Source organism: Hordeum vulgare, chromosome 3H (assembly GCF_904849725.1).
Source record: "Hordeum vulgare subsp. vulgare chromosome 3H, MorexV3_pseudomolecules_assembly, whole genome shotgun sequence".
In the NCBI taxonomy this organism is placed as follows: Eukaryota; Viridiplantae; Streptophyta; class Magnoliopsida; order Poales; family Poaceae; genus Hordeum; species Hordeum vulgare.
Genome location: NC_058520.1, coordinates 554,996,031 through 555,010,007, shown reverse-complemented (window position 1 = coordinate 555,010,007; position 13,977 = coordinate 554,996,031). Strand labels below are relative to the sequence as shown.

Genomic DNA, 13,977 nt, shown 5'->3' with positions numbered 1-13,977 from the left:
AAGGACTACAGGTTAATTACCTGAAACGACATGGACCTTTTTACAAAAATGTCACGACGAATGACCAGAAACCCTATTTGCTTTATTATTAATATATATAAAGAGAGAAATGACATGTGGGAGTTGGATGAAACTTTGTTAATTCTCATCTAGATGAGAATTAGCAATTCCGTTCAAAAAAGAACTGCCACAGAAAAGAGAAAAATACAGTAATCACTTGATATCACCTATACAGTGCAGTATTAACATGGTCTTTACAATCAAATACTCTGAATCGAAGACGCAAACAAGGTCTTATGCGCAGGATATCGACGAGGAAGACGACGATGCAATGCACAGCTGCGCGTCAGCTGCCGCCGCCGCCTCGTCGGCGCCCCGGCCGCGCAGCAGCTGCGAGATGTCGTCGTACCCCATGGTGTCGGCCATGTGGAGCGGCGTGGCGCCCCGCTTGGTCCGGGCGTGGACGTCGGCGCCCATGTCGAGCAGCAGGTCCACGGCGTCGGCGCAGCCGCCCTCGACGGCGAGGTGCAGCGGCCGGTGCCCTTCCACGTCCTCGCACTCCACGTCCATGCACCCCGACCCCGCCAGCAGGGCGATGGCGTCGCAGTGGCCCTTGATCGCGGCCACGTGGAGCGCCGTCAGCCCGTACTGGTCGCGGCCGCGGAGGCCCGTGCGCTTGGCGAGGAGGAGCTCGAGGCTCCGGAGGTCACCTCGCCGCGCCGCCGTCATCACCAGCTCCCACCGCTGCAGCACGTCCACCACTTCCTTCTGTGTACGTAATCGGCAAAACGCAAAGCACCGTCGATCGTTAGTCACGTTAATTCTTGATGCGGATTTTCTTTGGGGTGAAAGCTTTGAGTAAAGATCCGAAGAACATTGGATGCTGTGTGTCGTTCACGAGCGCAACGACGCAAACCGCATAAGCCAAGCTACGTACTCTACAGCACCCAGCTGGAACAACAGTTGATTCTGCCAACTCCCACTCTGTTCTGTCCGTGACAAAACCAGCCAAGATCTCGAAATTCACAAGTAACTTTCTTGCGACCTTCCAGTCCAAGTAATACAACAGAAGGTTGTTTACTGCATGCGACCATGGTTGTCAGTTTGTGACTAGACTGCCGGGAGCGTAATTTTTGTTCAATCTTAATTAAACTCTCAAGTTACTGCATGGCATGGCAGTACAAAAGGACAGGGGATTGCCTACGTCGTGGACTGAGACTTGACGAAGTCTCAGTCAAGTAATACAGCACGCAAAAAAAGAACTGAGAATTTTTTTTATTTGCATAAATCTTGATGCAAAATCAACGGACTACAATATCGACTGAGACTTGACTGATTTTTAGCAAAGCCGAAAGGACAGAGGTATACTTACGTAGCCCTTCTCTCGCGCCACGTCCAGCGGAGTCCTCCCGCGCGCGTCGGCCGCCGCGGAGTCGGCACCCATGTCCACCAGCTCTGCCACGGCCTCTGCTTCGCCGGCCGCGGCCGCGACGTGCAGAGCCGTCCTGCCGTCCTTGTCGCGCACCGCGAGCGCCTCCTGCCCCAGTCTCCTCACCTCTCCGCAGTCGCCCCGCGCCGCAGCCGCGTGCAGCGGCGCCCACTGCTCGGCCTCCGGTACAGCCGCCTCGGGGTCGAGGACCGGTAGGAGGTGCGGCTGCCGGCGCAGGATGAGGCGCACGGCCGCGGAGTCCCCGGCGTCGGCGGCGAGGCGGAGCAGGTAGGGCCCGCCGAAGAACACGCGGAGGCGGATGGCGCCGCCGGGCACGGAGGCCGCTGAGTCGAGGTGCGCGGCGGAGAGGGAGGAGAGGACGAGGAATCGGTCGGCGCGAGAGCGCGGGAAGGACGGCGGCGCGTGCGGCTGCGGGCGGAGCACGACGCGGATGGTGGCCGAGGAGAGGGGCTGCAGGGCGCCGCGCGGCGGGCTGACGAGGAACTTGAGCGGGGAGGAGGTCTGCACCTTGAAGGCGACGGGGAGCGTCGGGTGCAGCGAGCGGAGGCGGAGGTCCACGCGGCACTTGGAGCTGGGCTTGAAGTCGACGACCACCTCCTCCTCCGCCACCTCCAGGAGCTGCTGCTGCTGCTCGGGCGCCGCCGGCGGTTTGGCTGCGTCGGCGGAACTGGCGGGAACGGAGCAGGCTGGCTTAGCAGCGGCCATCTATCTCCGTTGGAAGCGCGCGGGGTGGTATGTGCAGGCAGCGGAGCTGGAAGCGCGGAATGGTGTCTGTACCCGAGCATCTGGTGGCTGTACCTAGGAAGAAAGGATGGCGCTTGCTCTTTTGCTGGCACGCTGGCTGGATCGAGCAATGAGAGGATGCTGGCTTCTGTGACAGTGTGCCATGGTAGATTCCGGTGTGATGTACAGAGCCATGATTAATGACAGAGAGAGAACGTTGATATTCCAGTGGACCACGCTCTGCAATACGTAAAACCGTTTGTTTCACACACTGCTCTGAACGTGTCCACACCGTGTCAACGTGTCAACGTAGTTTCCAATCCGACGGCTTCAGTTGATATGCTGCCAGAAGAGGCCACACCGTGTCCGGCAAGGCGTGCCGGCTCGCCGGATCCCGCATGCATGCATGCATGCATGATAACCTACCTACGGGACCAGCAGAGAATGATGGATCCAGGTCCAGCACGAGCAAGCAAAGCGCCGAGGAGTGGCATCGCTACCGCACGTCCCATCAGACCGGGTGGCAAGCGAACGATCACGCCATGCAATGATGCAAAGCGCTACAATCCACGGTACCCCCCGTGAGGCCGTGAACCGAAGGCATCCGCCCGCCCGCGCGTCGTGCCTCCGTCACGCGACGAGACGAGAGGATCGTTGGATTCGTCTAGGCGCCATGTGCCCTCCCGGCTCCGTCACGCGAATCGGCGCAGAAACGAGGGCGCGATCGCGGCCGCTTCCGCTGCTACGTGAGCGGCCCCGGGCACCGCATCCCACGTCTCCGTGCAGCTCGGCGTCCAGATGCTCGGGCAACAGGACAGGAGTGCTTGCTGCCGCTACCAAACGAAACGGTTCTGCTTCACCGGCTTTATACTACAGTACTGTATTACGCGACGCGCCGTACCTCCGTCGTCCGGTACTCATGCTCATGCGTCTACAGTACATATCAGTTCTGTGAGACTGTGACTGAGACGCTCGCGCACCGTACCGATTCAGCTACACACCACGCTTGCAATATATACTAAATATAAGTCTTTTTAAAGATTTTTTTATTAAAAACTATATATAAAATAAAATAAATAAATTTATACTTTAAAGTATGTCTATACATATTCGTATATAGTCCATAATGAAAACCTCTAAAAAGACTTGTAAGAATGGAGGAAGTCAAACATCTCTTTATATAAGTCTTTCTAAAAATTTCATTAAAGACTACATACGAAGTGAAATGAGTAAATTTACTTTCTAAAATACGTCTATATACATTCGTATGTACTCCGTAGTATGTAATGAAACCTCTGAAAAAACTTATATTTAGCTATGGGGGAGTAAAACATTTCTTTTGCAGATTGAATGCAAAAGGTCTCCTCTCCTGCTCTATAATTCTATATGGTGAATGCACTAGCTAGTGATATCTTATGGTGACCGAATAGTTTGCATACGCCTTGTTTTAAATTTTGTCATGTAAGCGTCTGTAGTCCAACGGTCAGGATAATTGCCTTCCAAGCAATAGACCCGGGTTCGACTCCCGGCAGACGCATCTTCTTTTTTACAAGCCTGCCGGGCCACTTTTTATCTGCAGGGGCAGTCACTTGCTTCTGCAGTTCAGTAACTCAAAACATTTTGTGGACAACGAATGCAAAAGGTTTCCTGCTTGCAGGATCAATCAGATTGATGCATTGATGGTCACTGCACTAAACACTGGCTAGTGGCATCTTTGCACATTTCGTTGAGATACTATGCCATCTTCGTTTACTGGTATGTTTAAATTCAAACAACATAGCGTCTGTAGTCCAACGGTTAGGATAATTGCCTTCCAAGCAATAGACCCGGGTTCGACTCCCGGCAGACGCATTTTTTGTGCAACTATTTTTGTCATGATCTGGAATTAGGCTCAAATGTTACTTTCTCCCTTATGACTTCACATTTGCATTAATCCGAAATTAGATTATTATAAGGTGATGGTATCCTTTTGTAGAGGCGTTTGATTCTCATTAATTTATGTTTTAATTACAAGTAATAGTGGGCACTGTAAATCCGAACCAAACCGTATTAACCGATTTTAAGGATGGGAAATTTTAAGGTTTTTTGGTGTTTTGTTATTGTTCAGTTTTCAGTGCCTCGAATGTTTACTAGTTTGCTAGACCGAATAAACCATAGAATGATATTAATGTTGCTAGATCTTGTGATTATTTTTGGCATATTATACAATCCAAACCAATGCTCTTCAGTCAAATACTTATATTAACACAATCCAAATCAATGCTCTTCAGTCATTATACTTATATTGACAAGTGCATGAATTTTATTTTTTTCAGTTAACCGAACAAACAGAACCAATATATTATGATTAATATGATTCAGTTTTAAATTTTGAGTGGTTATTTCGGTTTCTATTTCTTCAAAACCAAAATTATAAAGAACCGAATAAATCAAGCTGTATTAACCTTATAAACCGAACGACCAGCCCTAATTACAAGTCTCATGTTGTGAGAGCATTTTTAACGCAAGTTCACCTATCCAACGAATCATCATCGAACTACTGCACATTACATTTGTGCTCCACATACGATGGACAATACAATCCAACATATAGTGCTTCTTCCATAGTGCATAGTGGACACGGTTGTTCTGACCTAGGGATCATGTGAGCTCAGGTGAACTGTAAATAAAAAAATAAAAATAAATTAATAAAATTCTGTTTTTTTTGTACCAAACACTGAGAAATATTTTCAATTGCTAGCAGAGTTCCGTCATTCGTCCGTCATCGAATGACGTTAATGAAAACGTGGTAAAATATACAAAACCAATGCTCCAAAATGCTTTTGAAAGTAACATTTTTTATGATCGGTTACATGTTCTAGTTGAATTTTAATCATTTCACCAAGTTAAAAGCATGGATGCATTAATAATTACAGTTAGCACTAAAATATAAACTAATGTATAACATTTTTTCTTCTAGACAACATTTAGCATTGCATAAGAAACACCGCCTTATGCACCACTCCACATAGTACATATTGTCATAAATGCAAAATGTCCTTTCACGAAAATACAACTGAATACTTCATGGCGCTCAAATCATGAGGTTCCTTGTTGATTGTGGCTCAGATTCGAATCACATGTGCAAGGAGACATTTCTCTTTTTTTAGATCAACAATTGAACGATATAGTTTTATTTAAATGATATTTGTGGGGATACGGGCTATAGGTGGGGGAAGGCAAGCCAAACATGGCGCCCACTCTTGAGAGGAGTAGCAACCTTAGCAAGGGTTAGTACACTCTCATCACTTGATGTCATCCTCCATGGATTGTATGAGATCTTTCTTTTGACGCAATCCCATGGAAACATATCTAACCCCACACAAAACTCTCACATAGACCATGGGTTAGTATACAAAGCGCAATGGACAATGCTTACCATACCATGGATCACTTGATCCCTCTCGGTACATGCTTTGTGTGTTGGTTTCAAGGAGTTAATATGCTTTGTGTGTCGATCTACTTGATTCAATCTTTGACTTAGTCTTGATCGACCTTGTATCGTATCTTCTCTCTTCATAAAAATGATGTCTTGAAGGTAAACATGAATGCTCACACAATCTTCTTCAAGACATGCTTGCAATAAGCTCAACTCTCTCATGACCAATCTTTAGATAAAACCTTGGATACCACCTTGGTCACCATATTAACTCCTTGAAACCAACACATGGACTTTAAAAGTGCATATGGACAAATCCTTTGAATATAACTCAAGGCAACCATTAGTTCATAGGGGCTGTCATCAATTACCAAAACCATACATGTAGAAATATGCTCTTACAAGTGTTGTTAGATCATATTTCTCCATATGTGGTTTTGGTAATTGATGATAATCCCTATGGACTAATGGTTGCCTTAAGTTATATTCGAAGGATTTGTCCATAAGCACTTCTTGAAGTCCATCTGTTGGTTTCAAGGAGTTTATATGATGACCAAGGTGGTATTCAAGGTATTACCCAAATAATGGCCATAAAGACACACGATTGATCAATACTAAGACAAAGAGTGAATCAAGTTGATCAACACACAAAGCGTACAAGATGTACCGAGAGGGATCAAGTGATTTCATGGTATGGTAAGCATTGTCCATTACGCCTTGTGTACTAACTCATGGTCTTCGTGAGAGTTCTATGTGGGGTTAGGTGTGTTTCCATGGTATTGTGATAAGAGGAAGATATCATAAGACCCATGAAAGATAACATCAAGTGGTAATCGTCATCAAGATTGCGGTGTGCAATTTCAAGTGGAGCATCACGAATATATCATGCTTGAAGCTTGCCGTCCATTCAGGGCCGGCCCTAGCATCTAGGAGGCCCTAGTGCGAACATGGTACAAAGGGCCCTACGGTTACTACTCATGTATTGCTGGTCGCTGCTAAATATTGTAGCCACAAGTCCACTCAAATAATACATATGACTTGTTCTTTTCGACAAAGTAGTAATGTCAAATAATTTTTTTATCGTCAATCAAGAAATAGCAGTTTGAACAAAAACACAAACACCTTCCATACAAGAACGATAGAGAAATTCCACAAGATGAAACCTGATCAATAACTAACTGCCATGTGGTAATATGGTGGTGGTCGATCATCGTTAACATGAAGCAACCACTTGTGTAACAATTTTGTGCAAGAGAATCGACATATAATTCACAATTAACATGAAAAGGAATTCAATCCATACTATGGACAATTTACATGTGCACTGGCGCTGGTGTCAACGCCTTAGCGGCCAGCCTAATATGGCGCATCATCAGCTCATCGCTTCTGCTTAGGGGTTCGCCGTCCGCTCGGGCCTTGTCGGCTTGGGTACCTAAGAAAGAACCTGTACAAAAATCATGGCTCCTTTGATACAAAGGAGTTTTATTAGATTTTTGGAGGATTTGGATCCTTAGGATCTTTTTCTGTGATGATCGTTTGATTCGTAGGATTAAAATACTTTGGAATTTTTTCATAGGATTCATTTGTACTACATTTTGGAGAAACTTTTCCATCCACTCAAATCTCTTTATAGATTTTTTTTGTCTTTCTTGTGCATTTTGAGAATGACACTTTATTCGTACGGTTTTTTCTATTCATGCGTTTTGAGAATCATGTGAATCAAAGAGGACTTCATTGGGTGACGAAGAGATTAATGAGGTGGTACAACTGAAAATCCAAACATGAGCATCCCTTGGGGCCCTACTGGGGACTTGGTGCAACTGAAAATCCAACCAGAATTAGCCGACAGTACTGTTGAGGAAAACGAAGCAATTAGGAGTTCATCTCGTGACCGGCTCCTGTGTCCTTAATGGGCTGGGATTGCCACATTCTTTGGTTATTTTCTCTTTAATTGTATCAAGACATAATTACATATGCACAAGAGTGTGGGCCCCTGCACATGATGGGCCCTAGGCAGCCGCACTCCTTGCCATGGCTTAGGGTCGGCCCTGCGTCCATTGTGGTGGCAATGGACTTGTGAAGATATGTTGAATAGCGCCTCACCCATAGTGGAGTATCGGGGAGCAATTTACAAGTCTTTATCGAGCCAGCGTAATCAAGAAAGGAGGTCCATCTTGAGGAAGTCAAGATCGTCATCATCTAGCTCAAGCGGACTATGTGCAAGGTATAGGTTTGTCTTTGATAGGCTTTCTATTTTAGGATAGATTGTCGTAGTGTCAAGGGGGGCTCTCAAGTGAGTTGCTTGATCGTATCGTTCGTTGAGAGCTCAATCCGTTTGCATCCTTGCATCATCATTATTGGTTCTTGTTGGTGGTTCTCTCTGTGAGTTTTAGAGATTATGGTCATCTTTATGTCAAGCTCGAGTTCATCGAAAACGGAGTTCATATGCACCTTCTATGATGTTTTCGATGTTAGAGTTTTTGTCGATTCTTCATTCATAGAGGTTTCACGTATCTATATCATTGGCATTCTCATAACTCCATGTTCTTAAGATTGCCGTTGTTGGATAACACTTGTCGTCTTGAATCCAACAAGCTTGAATTTGCTCAATTCGGAGCTAGTATGCGAAAGATATGGCAGTTCTGGTTTTCTTCTATTGCTTGTGGTCTACCTGGAATGATTCAAGCGGCAGTACCGCTCCCTAGAGCGGTACTACCGGTAGTAGTACCGCTCCTGAGCGGTAGTGGCCTAGCTTGTACCCTGGCCATAAGTTCAACACCTTTTTTGGTCGGACTTTGCAGTAGTGTTGGGCGGTAGGACCACCCGTAGGGTGGTGCTACCGCCTGTTACTACTGCTCCTCGCGGTACTATCGGCCCTGCCCCCTGTCAGTTTGGCCTCCCTCTTCCTCAGCGGTAGTACCGCTCCCAAGAACGTTAGTACCGCTCTGGCTCGGGCTGAGGGGGTAATAGTTGGATTTTCCCTTTCTATTTAAGGGGGCCTTCTTCCCCAAAGGTCCCTATCCTTTGAGCTCGTGTTCTTCCTACATTGTTGACCTTCTTCGAGCTTTGTGTTAAACTAGTTTTATCTGTATGTAATATTATCTATATTATCTATGTTTTTTATCTATATGTAAAATATGTTATCTATATTATCTATGTTTTTTAATGCGTGTTTTCGGTGTTGGAGCGCCGCACGCATGCTAAATTTGTAGCGTCTACTGAAACACCGCACGTGCGCTAAATATGCTGCGACCGCCGGAGCCGACGCTCGTCGACGTCCTAAAAAACTAACCGCGTGTTGTATATAAGTTTTTTGGACGCCGTTCGAAACGCGTCTGTTGAAGATGCTTTTAAAGACTGCAGGTTGATTAGCATTCTCCAAGCCTGACACACGAACAATGCAAAATTGAAGAGTGCGATATCGCAAAAGTAAATACCACCATCATGCTTCGGTCTCGTCATCGCCTCCCAAGATATCTCTGATTTTCTGTGCTCACCATCTCTGATGCCCCACCAAAAAAAATCGTAGTAGGGAGTTAATATTCTTACAAAGTCCCCGAGTAAACTTGAAACAAGCCATGGAATATGTAGGGATAACATGAGCAACAAACTGGATCAGGATTTCTTTTCCCCCGCAAGATAGTGCATTTTTCATCCACCCTCTTACTCTAGCGCAAACTATGTCTTTGAGGTACTTGAACACAACGTTTTTAATGTCACCAACAGAACAAGGTAATCCAATGTACTTCTCAGCAAATGATTCGTTTTGGACCCCAAAAAGCCCCTTAACCTGTCCACAAACCGTTTCAAAGCAGCCTTTACCAAAGAAAACCGAGGACTTGTCTATTATGTAAAAAAGTTAGAGCATCTATACAAGGACTCCTCAAACGCTTCCTATATGTCCAACGGACGACCAATCAGTGACTAGCCACAAAGGCGTGACCCCTATATGTCCGACGGACGACCAATCAGTGACTAGCCACAAAGGCGTGACCTAGTTGGGCGCTTCAAACCCTTCATATATGTCCAGGCTCTCTAGCATCCCTCATATCCAATCCAAATGTGTGGCGGTTATGAGGAGACACACGCATTTGAGCGCATCCGTCACGTCACATCCACTTCATGCTGCATACCCTGACCCACATATATTTGTCCCCATTCATACCCCGGATCAAACCCTATCTACTCCACTCCAATACGTCCCCAAGCTCTGTTCCTGCGATCTTTGGCCTTCTTCGGCATGTCGAGCAGCGGATCTACTCCGAGATCCCGAGATCCGTCCACTAGGGCATCGTGCCATGCGGGGACGAGGAGGCTATGGTTGTCCGCATGGTTGTCTCTCTCGATCGATAGAAATCCCAAAACATGCTTTCGATTTCCCTCCGAAATGGATCGAGATCTCGCTTGGTAGTAGAACGGGGGAGCTCCTACTCTACACTTTAAGCGTTGCATAGCGAAACAACGCTCATGCGCTTGCTCTTGTGGGTCGGCACATCCACGCTAGCGTGCAGGGATCGACGGTCATTGTTCCCACCTGCTTCCTTCATCCAGTCAACTGGTAACCGTTGACCATTGGTTTTCGCGAAGAGAAAAAACAAATATTTTGGAGAAAATCACGGAACTGAAAAAATGTACCGGATTTGAAATATGTTTACAAAGTTGAAAAAGGTAACAAATTTGAAAAAAGGTTCATGTATTTTAAAATGGTTCACAAATTTGAAGTAATTTGTGTATTTGTAAGTGGTTTGAAAAACCATCATGGGTGTGAAAAAAGTTGAGTTTCTAAAATTTGAAAAATCAGTAAGTTACAAAAACATGATTTAAAAAAATCACGCAAAATTGTTTACGAATTTGAGATAAAAGTGTATGCAATTGGAAAAGATTCCTGAATATTAAAGTGTAAAAAAATTTTAAAATGATAAGGAAAAGGAAAAAAAATAGAAGAAGGAGCAAAAACCGGCATAAAAATGCAAAGAAATAAAAACAGAAAAAGGGCCAAAAAAGGCAGAAAAAACAGACTATCACTACAGTGCTAAAATGGAGGTGTGCCGCGTACCAACTGCACTCTATTTTTCTTTTTCTTTTTGAATTCTCAAACAAAAAATGCACTCTATTTTTGTCTTAATTTTTTTTATTTAGTGGGTCAGATTTACTATTATGTTCTTATGTCTATGTGAGAAAAGGAAGTAAGAGGGACGATGTCAAAAATTGTCCTAAAAAACTTGCATTTTATTTGGCACGTTAGGATTCAAGAACGGCCGCGGCTCAAACACAGCGACTCTAGCTAGCTTCAGTTTCCTTTCAGTGAAGCGACGGTCTAGCCCGATAAACCATAGCAGCTCCCGGTTCCAGTGAGGCCGTTATTTTCTTTTATCAAAATACTATTTGCATACATTGAAAAAATCTGAAAAAAGTATATACATAAATATGTATTCGTAATACACACGTATAAATTTACACTAGCATTTATGCTCTCATGTAGCGTATACAAAAAAAGAGAAATTTACAGATTAAAATGGGCTTTAATAATGTTGTGTTTGGGCCAGATATTTATCTTTTTTTATGTAGCACGCAAACAGCCAAATTAAAAGTTTTTACACACTTCATTACCATGTATATATATTTGTACAAAAAATCGTATTTTTAAAAACTTTTATGTATATACCCTATTTGTGGTATATCGGGCTCACTCGAGTCCGGTCTCTGCAACGCCGTTCTTCGGTCTAGCCTGACATCTCGAGCATTTGCAATTTACAGTAAAATTCATTGTTTTGACTTTTTCAAAAAGTTAAATCAGATCTGACCCCGGTTTGAAAAATTTTTAACCCTTTTGCTACCGCAGAGCCCTTGGTTATACGGTATAACAACCTACCGCCGAGGCCCCTGGCGGTAGAAAAATGGCCTACCGCCAGAGAGGCTGGCGGTAGGACCCTACCGCCAAGGGGTCCGACGATAGACACTCGCGCGCACTATGTCCGCAACTTACAATTTTTTTTACAGTAGTCGTGTAACCCTACCGCCACGGGCCTCGGTGGTAGGTTGTTATACTTTACCGACAAAAGCTCTGGCGATAGCAAAAAAGTCAGATTCGAAATATTTTTTCCAACTAGAATTAGATCCGACTTAACTTTTCGAACAAGATCAAAACAGTAAATTCTACCGCAATTTACACCTCACACGAAAAGGACACCATGCTCTGTACCCATCACCGTCCCATTCCCATGTACGACTAACACAGCAAAGTTCGGTGAGAGCGACACGCGTGCATGATGCATCTTGCCATCTTCTTCCGTTCTCAAGAAGAAAAGAACATCATGGCACTAGCGCCATGCCACCATACAATGTTAGAGCAAGTTGTTCATGCGAGTTTATTTAGGTCGCCGTGAACCGGAAACACGATCCAACGTACCAATTCAAACATATACGCATCTTTTTTGTTCGTCCGTGATCCATTTCGGATTTATATTTGGACCGTATCTACGTCGGTGCTCACACGAAGTAGACACGCGTCTGGTCCGCGTGCTTCTTTCCCGGTCCCGTCCGTCGGCGGCACAATCTCTCGCTCTTTATCCCTTCCCCACCCGTCGCCGACAAGTGCACAAACCCTAGGCCGACACTCATTTTCCCGGCAACCTTGCTCTCTAGGCCCCTTCCTCCTCCACCCAGCAGCACATCCATCGGTGGGGTGCCTCCTTCGTGCCGGTGCGGAAGGCCCAGTGATAGATCTGTGACGGTGAGATTTGGCACATCCTACCGATGGGATTTGGCGCATCCTGTCGACGGTGGACTGCCCTTGCCATGGATTGGCCGGGTATTGGTCCATCCAGTCTAGACAATGCCTCGGGGCCGCATGCAGGCGCTCAATCCGCCTCTAGCCGCTCGGATCTGTGCCGTCGGCGGTCCGCCGATAAAGCCATGATCGGTCGTCGCCCTGGTTCTGCGTTGGCCCAGAAGCTTGCCGGCGCATCATTGTCGTTTATAAAGTGCGACGACTGCGCATTGCAGGTCGTTCGACGCGTTTCTTGAACGCGGGAACATCCCAGTTGGGTGTCCGTCAAGTGCAAAAATGAAGGCGTGTGATTTTTGTGTGGCCTTTTGTTCTAAGATTCGATGCAATTTTGGTAGCTTATACTTGCTCATTTTTGTGTGTAGGTCGGATACAACTTTTTGTTTTGAAAAGAAAGATATATTGATCTATTGATCTCACGAAATTTGCTAGATGTTCGTGTATTTCTAGCTAGAATTGAAGGTGTAGATGACAGTAAGTAAGAGACTAACTCAGAAGCAACATCTACTTCTTTAGAGTCGAAGAAGAAAGACATTGTTCAGCTAAAGAATCTGCAAATCAACAATGAAGACATGGAAAATATATTAGTCGAATTAGTAAGAGACGTCTTTTAAAATATCGAACTCTGCTTATTGTTTTTTTGTCTTGTACTTGTAGCAAATAATTGTTAAAAAGATGTATGTATTGTAATGCATTCGATGAAACAAAAATAACGTGTAAATCTCAAACAAAAATAATGTGTGATAAAAAAATGAATGACCCCAATCATGAGGACATGATTTGGGTCCGCTTATTGAACACACCATCAATCCATTTATAAGAAAGTGGATACATTGAGGCAAACAAACAAAAGGGAGATAAAATGGACCCTCTGTTTGGGTCACAAGATTGAAGTTGCTCTTAGAGTAACTTCAACGGGCCGACCCATTTCGTCCGTCGTCGTCCGTTTGGGTCCGCGCGGAAAACGGTTGGCCAAACGCGTCGACCCAAGCGGACGCGCGTCCGCTTTTTGTCCGCCTGTCGACCCATTCTCGACCTAATTTTGAGCCTGATTTGTGTCGGCGCGGGCATGAAGCGGACGCGCGCACTCCCCTTTGTGGCCCGCAAGTTGGCGTCAAAACGGCCACTTTTCCCTCCATTTTCCCCCAAACCCTCCCGCTCGCTCCCGCGCCCGCTACCACCATGGACGACGACCTCGAGGCTGTCGCCGCCATCGCCTCCCTTGCCTCATCCAGCGCCGCCGCCAAAGCCATAGGAAAGCCGCGCGCCCCCTGCAAGGCTGCCACGCCGCCCGAAAAAGAAGGAGGAGTTTGACGCCCGAGGAACGGTCGTGGAGTTGACCAAGAGGATGGGCCGGAGGCACGCGCAGGATGCAAGGGGCGAGGCAGCTTCCGCCGCCGCCATCATCTCCGACGCACAACAGGAAGACACCAATGTCTGGGCGAAGGCGGCAACGAGGAAGGCCTTGTTGTACCTAGGGGTAAACCCTAGCCAGCACGGGCTTGTCGCCGTCGTTGCCGCGGCCGTGGCCAACAAGGGCTCGTCGGCATATCCTCGGATGATGCTGCCAGAGTCGCCGCACGCGTCTTCCACGCAGCC

At 46.0% G+C, this 13,977-nt stretch overlaps 1 protein-coding gene and 2 non-coding genes across 3 annotated transcripts; 2 read left to right on the top strand and 1 right to left on the bottom strand.

Annotated features, from left to right (window-relative positions):
- Positions 1-61: 61 nt before the first annotated feature.
- LOC123440574 (protein VAPYRIN-like) lies at positions 62-2,434 on the bottom strand. The gene is made up of 2 exons (XM_045117138.1): positions 1,373-2,434; positions 62-768 (listed from the first exon to the last, which is right to left on the bottom strand). The coding sequence occupies exons 1-2, from the start codon at positions 2,153-2,155 to the stop codon at positions 295-297; spliced, it is 1,257 nt and encodes a 418-aa protein (XP_044973073.1). The 5' UTR covers positions 2,156-2,434; the 3' UTR covers positions 62-294.
- Positions 2,435-3,638: 1,204 nt separating this feature from the next.
- TRNAG-UCC lies at positions 3,639-3,710 on the top strand. The gene has a single exon. It is a non-coding gene; the product is annotated as a tRNA-Gly (tRNA).
- Positions 3,711-3,952: 242 nt separating this feature from the next.
- TRNAG-UCC lies at positions 3,953-4,024 on the top strand. Its single transcript has one exon. It is a non-coding gene; the product is annotated as a tRNA-Gly (tRNA).
- Positions 4,025-13,977: the final 9,953 nt, after the last annotated feature.